This window comes from Chelonia mydas, chromosome 1 (genome assembly GCF_015237465.2).
Source record: "Chelonia mydas isolate rCheMyd1 chromosome 1, rCheMyd1.pri.v2, whole genome shotgun sequence".
Lineage (NCBI taxonomy): Eukaryota > Metazoa > Chordata > Testudines > Cheloniidae > Chelonia > Chelonia mydas.
Genome location: NC_057849.1, coordinates 681536 through 699324, shown reverse-complemented (window position 1 = coordinate 699324; position 17789 = coordinate 681536). Strand labels below are relative to the sequence as shown.

The following is a 17789-nucleotide window of genomic DNA, read 5'->3' as shown; positions in this document are numbered from 1 at the left end:
AAGCCAAGAGTGAGGAAAGGACATGATAAAAGGAAGAGACGTTTGCCAGGCTCTTCCTCTCTCTTCCACCTCCATCTACAGACACCTCCACCAAGCCACTGAAGCGCTGATGAAAGGGGAGAGCCTGGCTGAAGGGCATCAGCCAGCCTGTGGTGAGACGCATCTAAGTTTGCAAGGGCACTGAAAGTGTTAAGATCAGCTTAGGATGCGTTTTGCTTTTATTTCATTTGATCAAATCTGACTTGTTTTGCTTTGATTTATAATCACTTAAAATCTATCTTTGTAGTTAATGTTTGTTTGTTCTACCTGAAGCAGTGTGTCTGGCCTGAGGTGTGTCAGAGCCTCCCCTTAGCATAACAAGCCTGGTGCATATCAATTAATTTGTTAAACTGACAAACTCATATAAGATTGCAGTGTCCAGTTGGCATAGCGGGATGCTGCAAGACAGAGGATCCTAGGGTTGTGTCTGGGACCGGAGCTATTGGCTAGTGTCATTCGGTTGCACAGTCCAAGGAGCAGCTTACATGCAGAGGCTGTGCGTGACCAGCTCAGGAGTGGGGTTCTCACAGCAGAGCAGGGTCAGGCTGGCTCCCAGAGTCAAGGCTTGGAGTGACCGAGTGTGACAAATTGGGGATTTTCCCTTGCTATGGTGTATGTGAGTGTGACATTATGAAAGGTGACACAGGGCCAGAAAGAGTTAATTAACTCACAGACTGACCTGACCCAGGGCCGAACCTAAAGACTGGTTGGGAAGAGATGTAAATGAACAGAGCTTTGAAATGCAGCCGGCATTGTTAGAGAAGGGCAGAGGTTTGCTCAGGTCTTGTGATGTCAGCAAACAAGTGGGGGAGGTCGAGGCTTGACAAAGCCCTGGCTGGGATGATTTAGTTGGGGATCGGTCCTGCTTTGAGCAGGGGGTTGGACTAGATGACCTCCTGAGGTCCCTTCCAACCCTGATATTCTATGATTCTAAGCCTTGTCTATGGCTATAGCTTTGATTCAAAGATCAAAGAAGGAGTATTAATATTTCAGAAGATACTTGAGTGAAATAGTGTTATTGTCTACATGTCTCTTTGAAGGTTGTGGTAACCTGTACCTGAACTGTTCAATGGATAAATTACCCTGTGCTAATTGCCAGGATGTTTGGGAGAAGGAAAGTTAACCCTATTGTCTTCTCAGGCCAAAAGGCTGCAGGAAATGTATAAAGACCCTGGGACACGATCCTTCTTCATCCCAGATCTGCTTTGGGTTTCAAGAGGGGAAACCCTGAGCCATAAGGATGGAGATCCCCAGTCACTGACTGGAGTCACCCTGAACATGGACATTGGACTATAACCTCTGGACTATTTCTAAAAGGGCTTTTGGCCACGACAAACTCATCTCCGCTCTGTATCTGGACCTCAAGAATTGAATTCAAGCCTGTCTGTATATTGATCTTTTCTTTTTAAATAAATTTTCGTTTAGTTAACAAGAATTGGCTAGAAGCGTGTATTTTGGGTAAGATCTGAGTTCTAATTGGACCTGGGTCTGGGGCTTGATCCTTTGGGGTCAGGAGAATCTTTTCTTTTCTATGATGCGATCAGATTTTCAGTAATCATCATCATTCCTGACAGGTGTGCCTGGACGGAGGCCGGGCACGTTGAGGGAACTGCGTTGTTTGGACGTCTGAGTAACCAGGGAGGTACTGCATGTAGATAAATCTCCGCATTAAGCATCTTCGCAGAACTTCCACACGACTTCGTGTCAGGCCTCTTCGTACAACCTTGTCTTGGGTCTGTCCATGCGCGGCCTCTGTTTTCATGCAACTTTGTGTCAAGTCCTTTGATATGGGAACTTTGTATCAAATCCTGATATAGAAACCTTGTATTGAGCTTGGTATAATGTCATAGCCCCTAAGGACAGTTAAGGTAGAAGAAAAATGTCTTTTCCCGAGGAGCAGAACAAGCTCCCCGCCCCCCGTTTTAGTCCATTGCCCCGTTGGATGAACGAGGTGTGAACGGGGGTGGTGGAAGGCCGGCACCTCCAGACAGCCGCAACCCTCGGAGAGGGGATGGGAGCCAGGGCCAAGAACAGCAAAACCAGCCCAGTGGGCTCACGGCGGAAGAGCAGACGTGTTGACGGCCTTGGGGGTTAGACACGGCACCTTCTTTTGAAAACGCCCTCTCTGGACGTAAACGTGGGGCAGTGGGACAGCGCCCAGAAGGAAGCGCCGCCGGGGACCCACAGACACAGATTTTGACGCTGGGCTCGATTTGCAGGAGAGGGAAGCGGCTATACGTGCGAGGTGTCGTGCAGAGGACCCCGGGTCTCGTCTTGTCAACATGGGAGCATCGATCCGGATCGGCGGGAGCCCGGCTCCACCCCTCCCCCGTCGAACTCACCTGGCCAGTGAAGTTCAGGGGAGCAACGAGCTGGTAACGAGGAGATGGCGTGTGTGTGAGTGTGAGTGCGGGAGTGTAATATCCACCCTATGCCGATGACACAGTGGGGATCGATACATGTATTACCTTGTCCCCCCCCCGAAAAGATCCTGTCCTGAACTCAAAGTACCACACACAGAGGCTGGTTTGGGCTGGCTGGGTAAATCTCAGTAGTGGAATATCCACCAGCGTGTGGGCTTTGTCTGCCCCGGTCTGTTTGCAGTTCGCGCTGATGGAGTGCCCTCAGCTGACTCCATGGGCAGCACCCTCACAGTGAGTCTGACTGAATGCTGGTTGTGCCTCAGTTTCCCTGTGTATTGCACCAGTGCCTGGGTGGTGGGAATAAGCATGTGTGACTTTTGCCGGGGCTGCTCCAGCTGCCTGCAAGGATGCTGTGGCAGCCCCTTCATAACCTGAGACACCGGAGGGGGATGCGACCAGATGACTCTGGCCCAAGAAGCGAGAGAAAGGCCAGAGGAGGAGCAACGGGCAGGTCAGGAGCCAGGCAGCTGGAAGAGAGTCGGTCTCCGCTGGCTTGGGGCGCAGCAGGGGCGGGGAACCAGAGCCCTGGCTCTGGGCTCCACTTGCCCCAGCTCTGGGCTCCACTTGCCCCAAGATGGACTTGGCTGAAAGTCACTGATTTATGTGCTAACAAGTTCTGCCCTACGCTGTGGTTCCTGTCACCTAATAAACCCTCTGTTTTCCCGGCTGGCTGAGAGTCCCGTCTGACTGCGGAGTTGGGGGGCAGGGCCCTCTGGCTTCCCCAGGACCCCGCCTGGGCGGACTCGCTGTGGGAAGCGCACGGAGGGGCAGAGGAGGCTGAATGCTCCGAGGTCAGACCCAGGAAGGTGGAAGCTGTGTGAGCTGTGTGTCCTGCAGACAGGCTGCTCTCAGAGAGGAGACTTCCCCAGAGTCCTGCCTGGCTTCGTAGGGAGCAGTTCCAGAGCATCGCCCGGGGACTCCGAGACAGGGGTGCAGAGCCCAGCACCCCCCCAAGCAGCGGCTGTTCCTCTGAAGGCCTTTTCAGATTCCAAGCAGTTTCCCCCCACATCCCAAACCCCAAGGGACAGCGCCTCCTCCCCAGACTGCTGGAGGCCCCTTGGAGAGCAGGGGGGCCCAGTGGCAGTGGGGAACGGGACTGAGGTACAGGGGGGCACAAGGGAGGCAGATAGCATGTGGTGGGGGGGTGACAAAGTGTGAATGTTCTTAATGTTTTGCCTGAACACTGTGTGTGCCTCAGTTTCCCCATGTGTTTCTCAAGTACCGAGGTGGTGGGACAAGGGTGTGTTATCATTGCAGAGACCCCCAGAGGGCAGGTGTGGTTGCAGAGAACGGCCGACAATCGGTAGCCTGGTGTCACAGAGTGTGGGGGAGTCAGGGCCCCGCACCCCCCACTTCCTGCGATTCACCGGGACTCTTAGCCAGCCAGTAACACAGAAGGTTTATTAGATGGCAGGAACATGGTCTAAAACAGAGCTTGTAGGTACAGGGAACAGGACCCCTCAGTCAGGTCCATCTCGGAGAACAGGTAGCCTAGACCCCGGCCCTGAGTCTCCCTCCGTTTCCCCAGCCACCTCCAAACTGAAACCCCTTCCAGCCGTCTCAACCAGCCTCTCCCTGGCTCCTCCTCCAGCCTTTGTCCAGTTTCCCCTGCAGAAGGTGTCACCTGGCCCCAGCCCCCTCCTGGGCTCAGGTTACAGGCTCAAGTATCCTCCCGCAAGTGACGTCACCCCCTGATACCCCCCCACCATCCAGCACCAACGCAGCCAGTCCCAGTAACATCCGCAGGTCAATGCTCCCCACTCCCGGATCCGTCAAACCTGGCAGCTGCTGGCCGGGCCCCCTCCTTTGCAAGGAGCAGCCGGGGCTGTTGGTGCAGCTGGGGTGACCTGCTGGACCGGGGAAAGGGACAAAGGATGGAGAACGGCAATGGGCGTGATGGGGGCCGGGCAGCTGGAAGCAAGTCATTCTCCTGGTTGGGGTCTCAGGGGTGAGGGCTCCCGCCCAGGGGGACTTGCTGCGGTGAGCTCATGGGGTGACCAGGGGGCTGAACGCTCCGAGGCCAGACCCAGGAGGCCCCAAAGCAGAGCAGGGTCCTTGCCCTGGGACAGGTGCCCTGAGGGCAGACACTGCCCCAGAGTCCTGCCTGGCGTCACTCAGAGCGGGGCCAGCGCCCCCAGCCTGGGCGCTCAGGAAAGAGGGCTGACGGGGGTGTGACGTTATTGACATAATCTGGGACCGTGTAGATCATTGTTGCAACCAAGGTCCCGTAGTGGCACCAAATCTTGTATAGAGGGAGTCAAATAAGGCGTCTAAGACAAGGTGATGGTTTGCTGGTTAGGATTATGCTGTCTATATGTGTGTATCATTTCTGTATTTAAAGTTATAAGTATTGGCTCTACACTGTCTGTATTTCAAACTTGTGCTCTGCTTCTGGGTGACATCCCAGACAAGTTGGTGTCAGCTCTGGCCAGCCTGCTGGATGGACCACTAAGGACCATCAGCGATACAATTGCAGGGACTTGCCCATGTGACTCCAAACTCCATTTTGCTGTAACTTCCCACAGTAAGAACAAAGAGGGGTTCGTACACCCGGAAAAGACTGTAAAAGGGTGATGTCTCATCTCCATCTGGTCTTCAGTCCTGCTTCTTGCCTCTGGAGGGACTTTGCTACAAACCAAAGCTTTGAACCAAGGACTGAAAGATCCATCCCAGCTGGGGATGTTCTCCTGAGACTTGATTTGAACCTGCCGTTTATTCCATCCCTGCTGCAAGCCTGAACCAAGAACTTGGCCGTTACTGTCTGTCATTGATTCCATTGAACCCATTCTAGCTCTCATCTCTATCTTTCCCTTTTATGACTAAACCTTTAGATTTTAGATTCGAAAGGATTGGCAACAGCGTGATTTGTGGGTAAGATCTGATTTGTATATTGACCTGGGTCTGAGGCTTGGGCCTTTGGGATCGAGAGAACCTTTTTCCTTTTACTGGGGTACTGGTTTTCATAACCATTCATCCTCATAACGAGGGGCACTGGTGGGGATACTGGGAAACTGGGGTGTCTAAGGGAATTGCTTGTGTGACTTGTGGTTAGCCAGTGGGGTGAGACCAAAGTCCTCTCTGTCTGGCTGGTTGGGTTTGCTTTGATGTGCACAGAAACCCCAGCCTTGGGCTGTAACTGCCCTGCTTGAAGCAATTTGTCCTGAATTGGCACTCTCAGCTGGGTCCCGCCAGAACCAGCCTCGTTACAGGAGGCCAGACGGGGAAAGCACATGGAGTCCATGGCACATGGCGGGCCGACGAGGGCAGACGGTGGCCATGGCACACTGGGGGCAGACGGAGGGGCACATGGGGGGCAGATGGCACATGGGGGGGCAAAGGGGGCAAAGGGGGCCATGGCACATGGGGGCCAGATGGGGGGGGCACATCGGGGGCAGATGGAGGTCATGGCACATGGGGGGCACACGGGAGCCAGATGGGGGGGACACGGGAGGACAGACCGGGGTCAGACAGGGGCCATGGAACATGGGGGGACACACGGGGCCGGTACCGTACCGCTCCCTGTCCCGGAGCGTTAGGGTGGCCGGGCGAGGGGGCCCCCAAGCTGCGCCCTGCAGGGGCACGGCCGGTGGCCCAGGGCCACCTACCTGCCATCGTCCCGGCCGACGCCCCACACGCGGATGGTGGCCACGGGCTGGGCGTGCAGCAGCGTCCGCTCCACCGGCTCCACCAGCTGCAGCGTCTCGTGGTCCAGGAACATCAGCATGGCCCGGCCCTAGGGGGAGAGCGGGGTCAGCTGGGGCAGGGCGGGGGAGGGGCTCAGAGCGCGGGGGCAGCGGGGGGCAGGGCGGGGGAGGGGCTCAGAGCACGGGGGCAGCGGGGGGCAGGGCAGGGGAGGGGCTCAGAGCACGGGGTCAGCGGGGGGCAGGGCCGGGGAGGGGCTCAAAGCGCGGGGTCAGCGGGGGGCAGGGCGGGGGAGGGGCCCAGAGCGCGGGGTCAGCGGGGGGCAGGGCGGGGGAGGGGCTAAGAGCGCGGGGGCAGCGGGGGGCAGGGCCGGGGAGGGGCTCAAAGCGCGGGGTCAGCGGGGGGCAGGGCGGGAGAGGGGTTAAGAGCGCGGGGGCAGCGGGGGGCAGGGCAGGGGAGGGGCTCAGAGCACGGGGTCAGCGGGGGGCAGGGCGGGGGAGGGGCTAAGAGCGCAGGATCAGCATAGGGTCAGAGGTCAGACCTGGGGCAGGGCAGCAGTGGGGGGGATGCCTGGCTGGGCATTAGCCCTGTGGGGACCCCATTCCCTGCAGCTCACTGCCCAGCCCAGCCCGCGCCCCCAGGGACTGGCCCCGCCCCCCTCCCCCCCCCCGGCTGCCCCGCTCACCTGGTCCCAGCCCCCCGGCGGGGAGGGCCCGCGGGGGGCCAGCTGGCGGATGCAGGAGTTCACAGCCGCGCTGCTCTTGCCTGGCGCCAGCTCCTCCTCGCTCATCTCCACCCAGCCCAGCGACCGCACCGGGAAGCTCTGGGGAAGGGGACACGCCATGGGGCCGCTGCCAGCCCCCCAAACAGCCCCCTCAAGGCACAGCCTCCCCAGCCAGTCCCCCCCAAATAGCCACCCCGCCAGGCACAGCATCGCCGCCAGCCTACCCCAAACAGCCCCACCTCCTGGCAGAGCCCCACCGCCAGCCCCCTCACCTGGCACAGCCCCCCGGCCACCCCCCACCGACTCTCCCCCTCCTGGCAGAGCCCCACCGCCAGCCCCCCCACCTGGCACAGCCCCCGGCAACCCCCCCAACGACTCTCCCCCTCCTGGCAGAGCCCCACCGCCAGCCCCCCCACCTGGCACAGCCCCCAGCAACCCTCCCACCGACTCTCCCCCTCCTGGCAGAGCCCCACCGCCAGCCCCCCCACCTGGCACAGCCCCCCGGCCACCCCCCACCGACTCTCCCCCTCCTGGCAGAGCCCCACCGCCAACCACTGGAGGGCCCAGGGTCTGACCGAGGGGGGCGGACGGGAGACATGGGCTGGCTGGGCCCAGGGTCTGACCCAGGGGTGAATCATACCAGGCTAAATGGATTCACTTCTGTACTTAGCTGGCAGCTCCTCCCAGCGCCATGACAACCGTAACCCGGCAGCCCCTGCTGCCCCGGCGCCATGACAACCGTAACCCGGCAGCCCCTGCTGCCCCGGCGCCATGACGACAGTAACCCGGCAGCCCCTGCTGCCCCGGCGCCATGACGACAGTAACCCGGCAGCCCCTGCTGCCCCGGCGCCATGACGACAGTAACCCAGCAGCCCCTGCTGCCCCGGCGCCATGACGACAGTAACCCGGCAGCCCCTGCTGCCCCGGCGCCATGACGACAGTAACCCAGCAGCCGTACCTTGGAGCCCAGGGGCGAGCCCAGATGCAGCGTCTGTTCCTCGGCTTTCGGGGCGCTGAGGAAGAGCAAGAGAGGCTGGTGATGCCCTGGGCACTGCCTGGCGCCTGGCCCCCCGCACCCCAGGGGATGGGCCCCTGGGCTGATCTCCGTCACCCCCAGCCCGTGGGTCCTGCAGCCCCGCCCTACTCACGCGAGGCTCAGCAGTGCCAGGTGCAGGGTGGGCTGCTCCAAGCCCTGCTGCCCGGGCTCCGGGGTCCCCTCCTCCGACGGGACGTCCTGGGCGAGGAACAGAGAGTCACAGCGTGTCAGGATGGACAGAACCTGCCCTGGGACCCCTCGCAGCCCTGCCCTGCCCTGGGACCCCTGGCGACCCTGCCCTGGGACCCCTCGCAGCCCTGCCCTGCCCTGGCACCCCTCGCGGCCCTGCCCTGCCCTGGGACCCCTGGCGACCCTGCCCTGGGACCCCTCGCAGCCCTGCCCTGCCCTGGGACCCCTCGCGGCCCTGCCCTGCCCTGGGACCCATGGCGACCCTGCCCTGGGACCCCTCGCAGCCCTGCCCTGCCCTGGCACCCCTCGCAGCCCTGCCCTGCCCTGGGACCCCTGGCGACCCTGCCCTGGGACCCCTCGCAGCCCTGCCCTGCCCTGGGACCCCTGGCGACCCTGCCCTGGGACCCCTCGCGGCCCTGCCCTGCCCTGCCCTGGGACCCATGGCGACCCTGCCCTGGGACCCCTCGCAGCCCTGCCCTGCCCTGGGACCCCTGGCGACCCTGCCCTGCCCTGGGACCCCTCGCGGCCCTGCCCTGGGACCCCTCACGGCCCTGCCCTGCCCTGGGACCCCTCGCGGCCCTGCCCTGGGACCCCTGGCGACCCTGCCCTGGGACCCCTGGCGACCCTGCCCTGCCCTGCCCTGGGACCCCTCGCGGCCCTGCCCTGCCCTGGGACCGCTCGCGGCCCTGCCCTGGGACCCCTGGCGACCCTGCCGTGGGACCCCTCACGGCCCTGTCCTGCCCTGGGACCCCTGGCGACCCTGCCCTGGGACCCCTCGCAGCCCTGCCCTGCCCTGGGACCCATGGCGACCCTGCCCTGGGACCCCTCGCGGCCCTGCCCTGCCCTGGGACCCATGGCGACCCTGCCCTGGGACCCCTCGCAGCCCTGCCCTGCCCTGGCACCCCTCGCAGCCCTGCCCTGCCCTGGGACCCCTCGCAGCCCTGCCCTGCCCTGGGACCCATGGCGACCCTGCCCTGGGACCCCTCGCGGCCCTGCCCTGCCCTGGGACCGCTCGCGGCCCTGCCCTGGGACCCCTGGCGACCCTGCCGTGGGACCCCTCACGGCCCTGTCCTGCCCTGGGACCCCTGGCGACCCTGCCCTGGGACCCCTCGCAGCCCTGCCCTGCCCTGGGACCCCTCGCGGCCCTGCCCTGCCCTGGGACCCCTCGCAGCCCTGCCCTGCCCTGGGACCCCTGGCGACCCTGCCCTGCCCTGGGACCCCTGGCGACCCTGCCCTGCCCTGGGACCCCTGGCGACCCTGCCCTGGGACCCCTGGCGACCCTGCCCTGCCCTGCCCTGGGACCCCTCGCGGCCCTGCCCTGGGACCCCTGGCGACCCTGCCGTGGGACCCCTCACAGCCCTGTCCTGCCCTGGGACCCCTCGCAGCCCTGCCCTGCCCTGCCCTGGGACCCCTCATGGCCCCGCCCTGCCCCTGGGACCCCTCGCAGCCCTGCCCTGCCCTGCCCTGGGACCCCTCGCAGCCCTGCCCTGGGACCCCTGGCGACCCTGCCCTGCCCTGGGACCCCTCGCGGCCCTGCCCTGGGACCCCTCACGGCCCTGCCCTGCCCTGGGACCCCTCGCGGCCCTGCCCTGGGACCCCTGGCGACCCTGCCCTGGGACCCCTGGCGACCCTGCCCTGCCCTGCCCTGGGACCCCTCGCGGCCCTGCCCTGGGACCCCTGGCGACCCTGCCGTGGGACCCCTCACGGCCCTGTCCTGCCCTGGGACCCCTCGCAGCCCTGCCCTGCCCTGCCCTGGGACCCCTCGCAGCCCTGCCCTGGGACCCCTGGCGACCCTGCCCTGCCCTGGGACCCCTCGCGGCCCTGCCCTGGGACCCCTCACGGCCCTGCCCTGCCCTGGGACCCCTCGCGGCCCTGCCCTGGGACCCTGGCGACCCTGCCCTGGGACCCCTGGCGACCCTGCCCTGCCCTGCCCTGGGACCCCTCGCGGCCCTGCCCTGCCCTGGGACCGCTCGCGGCCCTGCCCTGGGACCCCTGGCGACCCTGCCGTGGGACCCCTCACGGCCCTGTCCTGCCCTGGGACCCCTGGCGACCCTGCCCTGGGACCCCTCGCAGCCCTGCCCTGCCCTGGGACCCCTCGCGGCCCTGCCCTGCCCTGGGACCCCTCGCAGCCCTGCCCTGGGACCCCTCGCAGCCCTGCCCTGCCCTGGGACCCCTGGCGACCCTGCCCTGCCCTGGGACCCCTGGCGACCCTGCCCTGGGACCCCTGGCGACCCTGCCCTGCCCTGCCCTGGGACCCCTCGCGGCCCTGCCCTGGGACCCCTGGCGACCCTGCCGTGGGACCCCTCACGGCCCTGTCCTGCCCTGGGACCCCTCGCAGCCCTGCCCTGCCCTGCCCTGGGACCCCTCATGGCCCCGCCCTACCCCTGGGACCCCTCGCAGCCCTGCCCTGCCCTGCCCTGGGACCCCTCGCAGCCCTGCCCTGGGACCCCTGGCGACCCTGCCCTGCCCTGGGACCCCTCGCGGCCCTGCCCTGGGACCCCTCACGGCCCTGCCCTGCCCTGGGACCCCTCGCGGCCCTGCCCTGGGACCCCTGGCGACCCTGCCCTGGGACCCCTGGCGACCCTGCCCTGCCCTGCCCTGGGACCCCTCGCAGCCCTGCCCTGCCCTGGGACCCCTCGTGGCCCTGCCCTGCCCAGGGATTTTCCCGTGTTATGTTGTATGTGAGCTTATGTGAGTCGTACTGTTTTGCATGAATGCTGTGTGCCTCAGTTTCCCTGTGTATTGCACCAGTGTCTATGTGGTGCGTGTGACGGAGCAGGGAGTGGGGCGCATTGACCTGGGGATGTTGGGGGGAGTTTGACTGGGACTGGCTGCGTGGGTGCGGCATGGTGGGGGGGTATCAGGGGGTGATGTCGAGGGACGATACCTGAGCAGGGGCCCTGAGCCCAGGAAGGGGCTGGGGCCAGGTGACACCTGCCCAGGAACCTGGACAAAGGCTGGAGGAGGGGCCGGGGGGTGGGGCGGTGGCTGGGTGCGAAGGCTGGAGGGGGTTGCAGATTGGAGCTGGCTGGGGAAACGGAGGGAGACCCGGGGTCGAGGTCTAGGCTCCCCACCCCCAAGACGGACCTGACTGCGGGGTCCTGGTCTCTGTACGTACAAGCTCTGGTTTGGGCCAGGTTCCTGTCACCTAATAAACCTTCTGTGTTACTGGCTGGCTGAGAGTCCCGGTGAATCGCAGGGAGTGGGGGGTGCGGGGCCCAACTCCCCCACACTCTGTGACACTAGTCCCCTCCCCTCGCCCCACTGCCCGGTCCCCTCGCCCCCACTGTCTGCCACCCTCAGGCTCACAGCTCAGGCCTCCCTGCCCCTCAGAATCCAGGTCTGCTCTGTGCCCGGCCTGTGCCAGGCCTTGGGGGTGACCCCTGTACTGGGCCGGGCCCCAGGCCCCCGCAGCTCATAGGGGAGGCCCGCGGCCTCCGAGGCTGGTGTGAAGTGGGACCGTTCTTAATGTCTCCTCTGAATACTGTAGGGGTGCCTCAGTTTCCCCTCAGCATTTCTTAAGTCTCTAGGGAGTGGGATGAGGGGGTGTGATTGTTGCAGAGCAAAGGGCCAGGGTACATAAATGGCCGACACTCTGTCTCCTGGCAACGGATGGCCTGGGCCCTTCCCCCCTGCAAGGTGAGAGCTAAAGGGTTGGAGAACAAAGAAATCCGGTGACCTCCTGGCCTGGGAAAGGGACAAAGCCCAGAGGAGGAGGGGCCGGAGGGAGTTTCAGTTGGGGGCTGGCTGGGGACGAGGAGTGAAGGGCAGACGGGGTTGTCTGGCTCACTGCCCCCCAAAATGGACCCGGCTGAGGGGTCCTGTTCTCTGCACCTGCAAACTCTGTGTTAGACCATGTTCCTGTCGTCTAATAAACCTTCTGTTTTCCTGGCTGGCTGAGAGTCACGTCTGACTGTGAAGTTGGGGGGCAGGACCCTCTGGCTTCCCCAGGACCCCGCCTGGGCGGACTCGCTGTGGGAAGCGCACGGAGGGGCAGAGGAGGCTGAATGCTCCGAGGTCAGACCCAGGAAGGTGGAGCCGGGTGAGCTGTGTGTCCTGCAGACAGGCTGCTCCCAGAAAGGAGACTTCCCCAGAGTCCTGACTGGCTTCGTAGGGAGCCGTTCCAGATCATCGCTCGGGGACCCTGTGACAGCTGGGCTGTTGGCACCAGTGACCCGTCTCTATCCGGGGCTCCCTGCCGTAAATCCGGCCCGGCCAGGCCCTGGCGAGGGGCTGGTGTGTCCCCGTCAGGGCGCGATGCTCCCCGGGACCCCGGCAGGTCCCCTTGACCAGTCACCTGGCTACTGGCTGCCAGGCCGTGGCTGGCTAGGGGTGGGGCTAAGCCACGGGCCAGAGGCAGGGGTGGGGGGCTAATCCATGAGACATCAGAGGAAGCCAGTGAGAGGAGCCAGCCCATCTGTGGGACGCCAGCCCAAGCTCTGCTCCCCTGTCCCCTCGCACCCTGGCCCCATGTCCCACCCTCTTAGAGGGGATTGTTCAGGGCTTCGTCTTTCTGATCCTCTGCTGATCTGAGTTCGTTTCCCCTCCGTCCTTCTGCCCAGACAGGGGGCGACCCCCCCACACCACTCACTGGGTGGCCGTGCAAAGAACAGAGGGAAACTGAGGCACACACGGGATTAATACAAATATTACAGAACGCCCCCGCCCCCAGGACACAGGCCTGGTCCCTGCCCCTCCAACGGGACGTGGTGCCCACAGCAACCTGGCCTGTGCTTTGCTGCCGTTCTCCAGCCAGTGGCTGGGTGGTGAGCACCCCGATTGCTGCCCGGCCTGGGCGCCCCCGACACCGGCCCCGCCCTGCAGTGCCACACTCACCTTCCAGCCCTCGGCATCCGCCAAGCGCTCGGCCTCCACAAAGCCCGTCCAGGTGAGCTGAACAGCGGGACAGAAACCAGCCAGTGCGGGTCAGTGGCCTGCCCCGGGGTTAGGGGGTGTCTGTCTGCCCCCCATGGGTATCGCCCTCTGCCTCGTGGGGGGAATTCCCAGGGCCACCCAGAGATAGGGGGACACCAGGGCAGCATCTCTTTGTCCCCTGATGAAGTGAGCTGTAGCTCACGAAAGCTCATGCTCAAATAAATTGGTTAGTCTCTAAGGTGCCACAAGTACTCCTTTTCTTTTTACGGATACAGACTAACACGGCTGTTACTCTGAAATTTGTCCCCTGAGGGGTCGAGGATCCCCAGGGCACCTGAGGCATCGCCCTCTGCACCCCAAGGGTGGGGGGGTCCCCGGAGCACTGGCAGTGTCTCCCCAGGGTGGGGGGTCCCTGGGGCCCTGGCAGCGTCTCCCCAGGGTGGGGGGTCCCTGGGGCCCTGGCAGCGTCTCCCCAGGGTGGGGGGTGTCCCTGAGGCACCAGCAGCATCTCCCCAGGGTGGGGGGTGTCCCTCAGGCACCGGCAGCGTCTCCCCAGGGTGGGGGGTGTCCCTCAGGCACCGGCAGCGTCTCCCCTGAAGGAGAGGTGGTGCCTGGATACTGGCAGCATCTCCCCAGGGTGGGGGGTGTCCCTGGGGCACCAGCAGCGTCTCCCCAGGGTGGGGGGTCCCTGGGGTGCCGGCAGCGTCTCCCCTGAAGGAGAGGTGGTCCCTGGATACTGGCAGCATCTCCCCAGGGTGGGGGGTGTCCCTCGGGCACCGGCAGCGTCTCCCCTGAAGGAGAGGTGGTCCCTGGATACTGGCAGCATCTCCCCAGGGTGGGGGGCATCCACGGGGCTCTCACCTGCTGCTCTTCGGTGGGCGTGTTCCCCTGGGAGTCACGGTCGGGGCCGCGGCCCCCCTCGCCCTGCCCCAGGTCTGTGGGCGGCTCCCACTGCGTGGTGCCCGTGGGGATGTGCCAGTAGTAGGTGCCCGAGGCGTCCTGCACCCTCACCCATCCGGCCGGCAGGTCTGAGTCCGTCTCGAAGGCGTTGCGGGCCCAGGAGGCGTCTGTGGAGGGTGGGGGGTAAGTGGGGCCAGGCACCCCCGGGGAGTTGGCATGGGCTGGAGCCGGGGCAGGACGAGGCCCCAACATCGGCCCAGGCTCCAGCCCAGCCGCCACCCCGCCGCCCTGTCCCTCACTCTGCCCACTCGTCCCCCCAGGGCCAGCCCTCAGCTCAGCCCCCCAGCCCTTTCCAGGGTGGCTGCTTCCCAGGGCCAGCCCCAGCCAGGCCCGGGGCTCCCCGGCGTGACCAGGGCTCGGCTGGATCGACTCACACGGCTCCAGCGCCAGCTCGCTCGGGGCACAGCCAGCCCCCCGTTACCCCCCCATTTCCCAGCAGTGACGGGATCGTCGCCTGCAGCCCAGGCCAGCGCGTGGCGAGCACCGGGCTGGGAACAGCCCCTGCGGGATCCCGGGAACAGCCCTGGAACCCGGGGCCCCCGTTACAACGATGGGCGGTGCCCGGGCAGAGCCTCGTCTGGACGGCACCAAGTCAGACGCCTCCGAGCCTCTGCCTACGACACAGTCCCCTTGTCGTCCCCCCCAGCCACACCCAGCCGAGCCGGGCACCAGCCGAGCCGGGCACCAGCCAGACCCAGCCGAGCCCAGACCCAGCCGAGCCGGGCACTGGCCAGACCCAGCCAAGCCGGGCACCAGACCCAGCCGAGCCCAGACCCAGCCGAGCCAGGCACCAGACCCAGCCGAGCCGGGCACCAGCCAGACCCAGCCGAGCCGGGCACCAACCAGACCCAGCCGAGCCCAGACCCAGCCGAGCCGGGCACCGGCCAGACCCAGCCGAGCCCAGACCCAGCCGAGCCGGGCACTGGCCAGACCCAGCCGAGCCGGGCACTGGACAGACCCAGCCAAGCCAGGCACCAGACCCAGCCGAGCCGGGCGCCAGCCAGACCCAGCCGAGCCCAGACCCAGCCGAGCCCAGACCCAGCCGAGCCGGGCACCGGCCAGACCCAGCCGGGCACCGGCCAGACCCAGCCGAGCCGGGCACCAGACCCAGCCAAGCCGGGCACCAGCCAGACCCAGCCGAGCCCACAGTGATAGTGATCACTGGGCCGAGTGCGTCCCAGCTCAGCCTCCCCGTGAGCAAGGGGGACACAGCCGCCTGCCCCTCCCCCCGCACAGCCCAGCACTGACGAGCAGCTCCTGCCATGGGCTGCCCCACCCACAGGGACAGACCGACAAACCCAGCCGGGGCTGCAGCCCCCGCCACCCCGCCAGAAGCTGCAGGGTCCCCTCCCCCAAACCCAGCCAGGGCTGCAGGGCCCCCTCCCCCACCCAGAGCTGCCCCTCCACCAGCCTTTGTCCTCTGCATCCCCCCATGGGACGGGCACTTGTCAATTTGGGTGAGTTTCAAGCACTTTAATGACTCCTCAGTCCCCCCAGACAAGCAGGTGACCCCCACCTGCGTTCCTTCGCCTCCCCAAGAGCAAACTCAGTCCCTTCCCTCCCGCCCAGGAAACAACAAGGCACACCGGGGAAACTGAGGCACACCTAGGCTTCATACAAATATTGCCAACAAATGCCCGTGTTGTCCCCCTGCACTGAGCCCAGAGACTCGGGTTGGGCTGAAGCCTCTTCCCGGAAGGCCTCCAGCCCGGCTTGAGGGGCACCAGGGGCCAGCGACTCCAGCAGTGCCCCCGGCAGAAGCCGCAACACAGGGGGACTTTCCATAACATCCTCACTAGGTGGGGAAAGGTGGTTGGCAGAGACCCAGAGATCGGCTGTGACAGCGCCTGGCTGCCTGGGGCCCACGGCCATGAGGAGCCCCACAAGACAACGGCCCCTCCAACTGCCCGGACATTTGGCACCTAGCAACTAACGCCCAGGGATGGGCCCCGCTCGGCAGGGAGCCAGCCCCTGAGACCAGCCGGAGAGCAAAGGGTGGAGGAGGGGCCGGGGAGAGGGGTTGGGAAGTGGGGGGCTGCCCGAAGCAGGAGACACTCCTGGACGGGGATTACAGAGGGGCCGGGGGGCTCTGGGCTCTGATCCGACCCGGCTGGCCCGGGCTCTAACTCTCTGCTCTGGGTCCAGACCCCCAGGCACCCCCCTGCTGTTACCCGCTGGCTGAGTCACTGCAGAGTCAGGCAGGGGGGTGCCTGGCTCCCTTGGGGTACAAGTCTCCTGCCAGGGTCCCACCCAGGGGGACTCGCCGAGGGAGCTCCCAGCATGAGGCGGGGGCTGGGGGCTCCGAGGGTCGGTCCGGGGAAGAGGGGAGCCAAGGGGCTGACCCCAGCGAGTGTGACCCGGAGGGGGCTGACGCCTGCAGGGGGCCTGCCAGGGCCTGTCCTGGAGCTGGGCAAGGGCGCTGGACCGGTGGAGCCGGGCAAGGGCTGGTGGAGCTGTGACAGATGGTTCCACTGATCAGGCACGTCCCTGGATTCAGCTTCCAGCCCTTCTTGGCCGGCCTGTCCCCCCAGAGCACAGAGCCCCTGAGCCAGCCGGTCCCCCCTGTGACGAAGTGGGAATGTTCTTAATGTTTTCTCTGAACACTGTGGGGGTGCCTCAGTTTCCCCTATGCATTTCTTAAGTCTCTAGCTGGTGGGATCAGGGGATGTGATTGCTGCAGAGCCCCGGAGGGCCAGTGCGATGGTGTCTGCACAGAGAATGGCCGACACCCTGTCTCCTGGCCACCGATGGCCTGTTGCCAACTGAAGGGGCTGGAGAACAAAGAGATCAGGTGGCCTCCTGGCCCGGGAGAGAGATAAAGGCCAGAGGAGGGGCGGGAGAGTTTCAGTTTGGAGCTGGCTGGGGAAACGGAGGGAGGCCCAGGGCTCACTGCCCCCCAAGACGGACCCGGCTGAGGGGTCCTGTTCTCTGCACCTACAAGCTCTGGTTTGGACCATGTTCCTGTCGTCTCATAAACCTTCTGTGTTAGTGGCTGGCTGAGAGTCCCGGGGAATCGCAGGAAGTGGGGGGTGCAGGGCCCAACTCCCCCACGCTCCATGACACCCCCAGGCACGGAGCCCCCGGGGCCGGCCTGTCCCCCCACAGCACAGAGCCCCCAGCACAAACCAGCCGACGCTCCTTTGTCCTTAAGGCGCCATAGACACAGACCCCCCCCCCCAGACACAGACCCCCCCCCCACACTGAGCTCAGGGCCCCGACATGCCAGGCACCCCACAGAGCCCCCCAGCTGACGCCCCGGGCGCTGTACAGTCTCTGTGGACAGTCCCTGCACACCCAGACAGATGTGGGGGGCAGAGGGCCTGAGGATCACGCCGGACGCCCCGGCAGAGCCCAGCCCTGCACCCAGCCCATGGCCCGGGTCCGAGCCCTGGGCCTTGGCCCCAAAGCAGCCTGCAAACAAGCCCAGGCCCCGTGACGCAGCCCCCGAGAGCTCACCCTGCCCGGGGCTCCTCTGGTGCTGGGGGCAGCCGGGCAGCGTCCGCGGTCGCTCCCAGAGCCTGGCTGTGCCCCGCTCCCGGCTCCCTTCCCGGGCGAGCAGCCAGCGAGCGACAGCCTGGCAGGGATCCGAGCTGTACGTGGTGCTGGCAGCCGGTGCCACCCGCCCCCGTGGGCACAGCTGGCCGGGAGCAGCGTAAACAGCTCCTGCCTGGCTCTGCGCAGCACCGTGCCCTCCCCGGTGCCTCCGGCTGCCTCCCCCGGGGCATGGAGCTCGCTGCAGCTGGCTTCCACACACCGCCCCCGCCCCCCTCCAACGGAGCTCAGTGGGGCGGTCTGCGTCGCCTCCGGGGCAAAGGAGCGTCGGCTGGTTTGCACGGGCAGCTCCATGCTCTGGGGGGACAGGGCGGCCCGGGGGGGCTCCGTGCTGTGGGAGGGACAGGCC

The 17789-nt window shown here is 65.3% G+C and overlaps 1 protein-coding gene across 7 annotated transcripts in view; it reads right to left on the bottom strand.

Annotated features, from left to right (window-relative positions):
* Window positions 1-17789, bottom strand: part of APBB1 (amyloid beta precursor protein binding family B member 1) — a 36654-nt gene that overhangs the window by 7797 nt on the left and 11068 nt on the right. For 5 of the 7 annotated variants that reach the window (XM_037906704.2, XM_043526067.1, XM_037906897.2 and 2 more), the window contains 6 exons: window positions 13790-13995; window positions 12890-12946; window positions 7977-8062; window positions 7787-7841; window positions 6790-6927; window positions 6068-6195 (listed from right to left, as the gene is read on the bottom strand). In XM_037906704.2, coding sequence (XP_037762632.1) covers window positions 6068-6195; window positions 6790-6927; window positions 7787-7841; window positions 7977-8062; window positions 12890-12946; window positions 13790-13995 — 670 coding nt within the window. The remainder of the gene's footprint in view (window positions 1-6067; window positions 6196-6789; window positions 6928-7786; window positions 7842-7976; window positions 8063-12889; window positions 12947-13789; window positions 13996-17789) is intronic. The other 2 variants (XM_043526052.1, XM_037906827.2) reach the window with 1 other exon arrangement.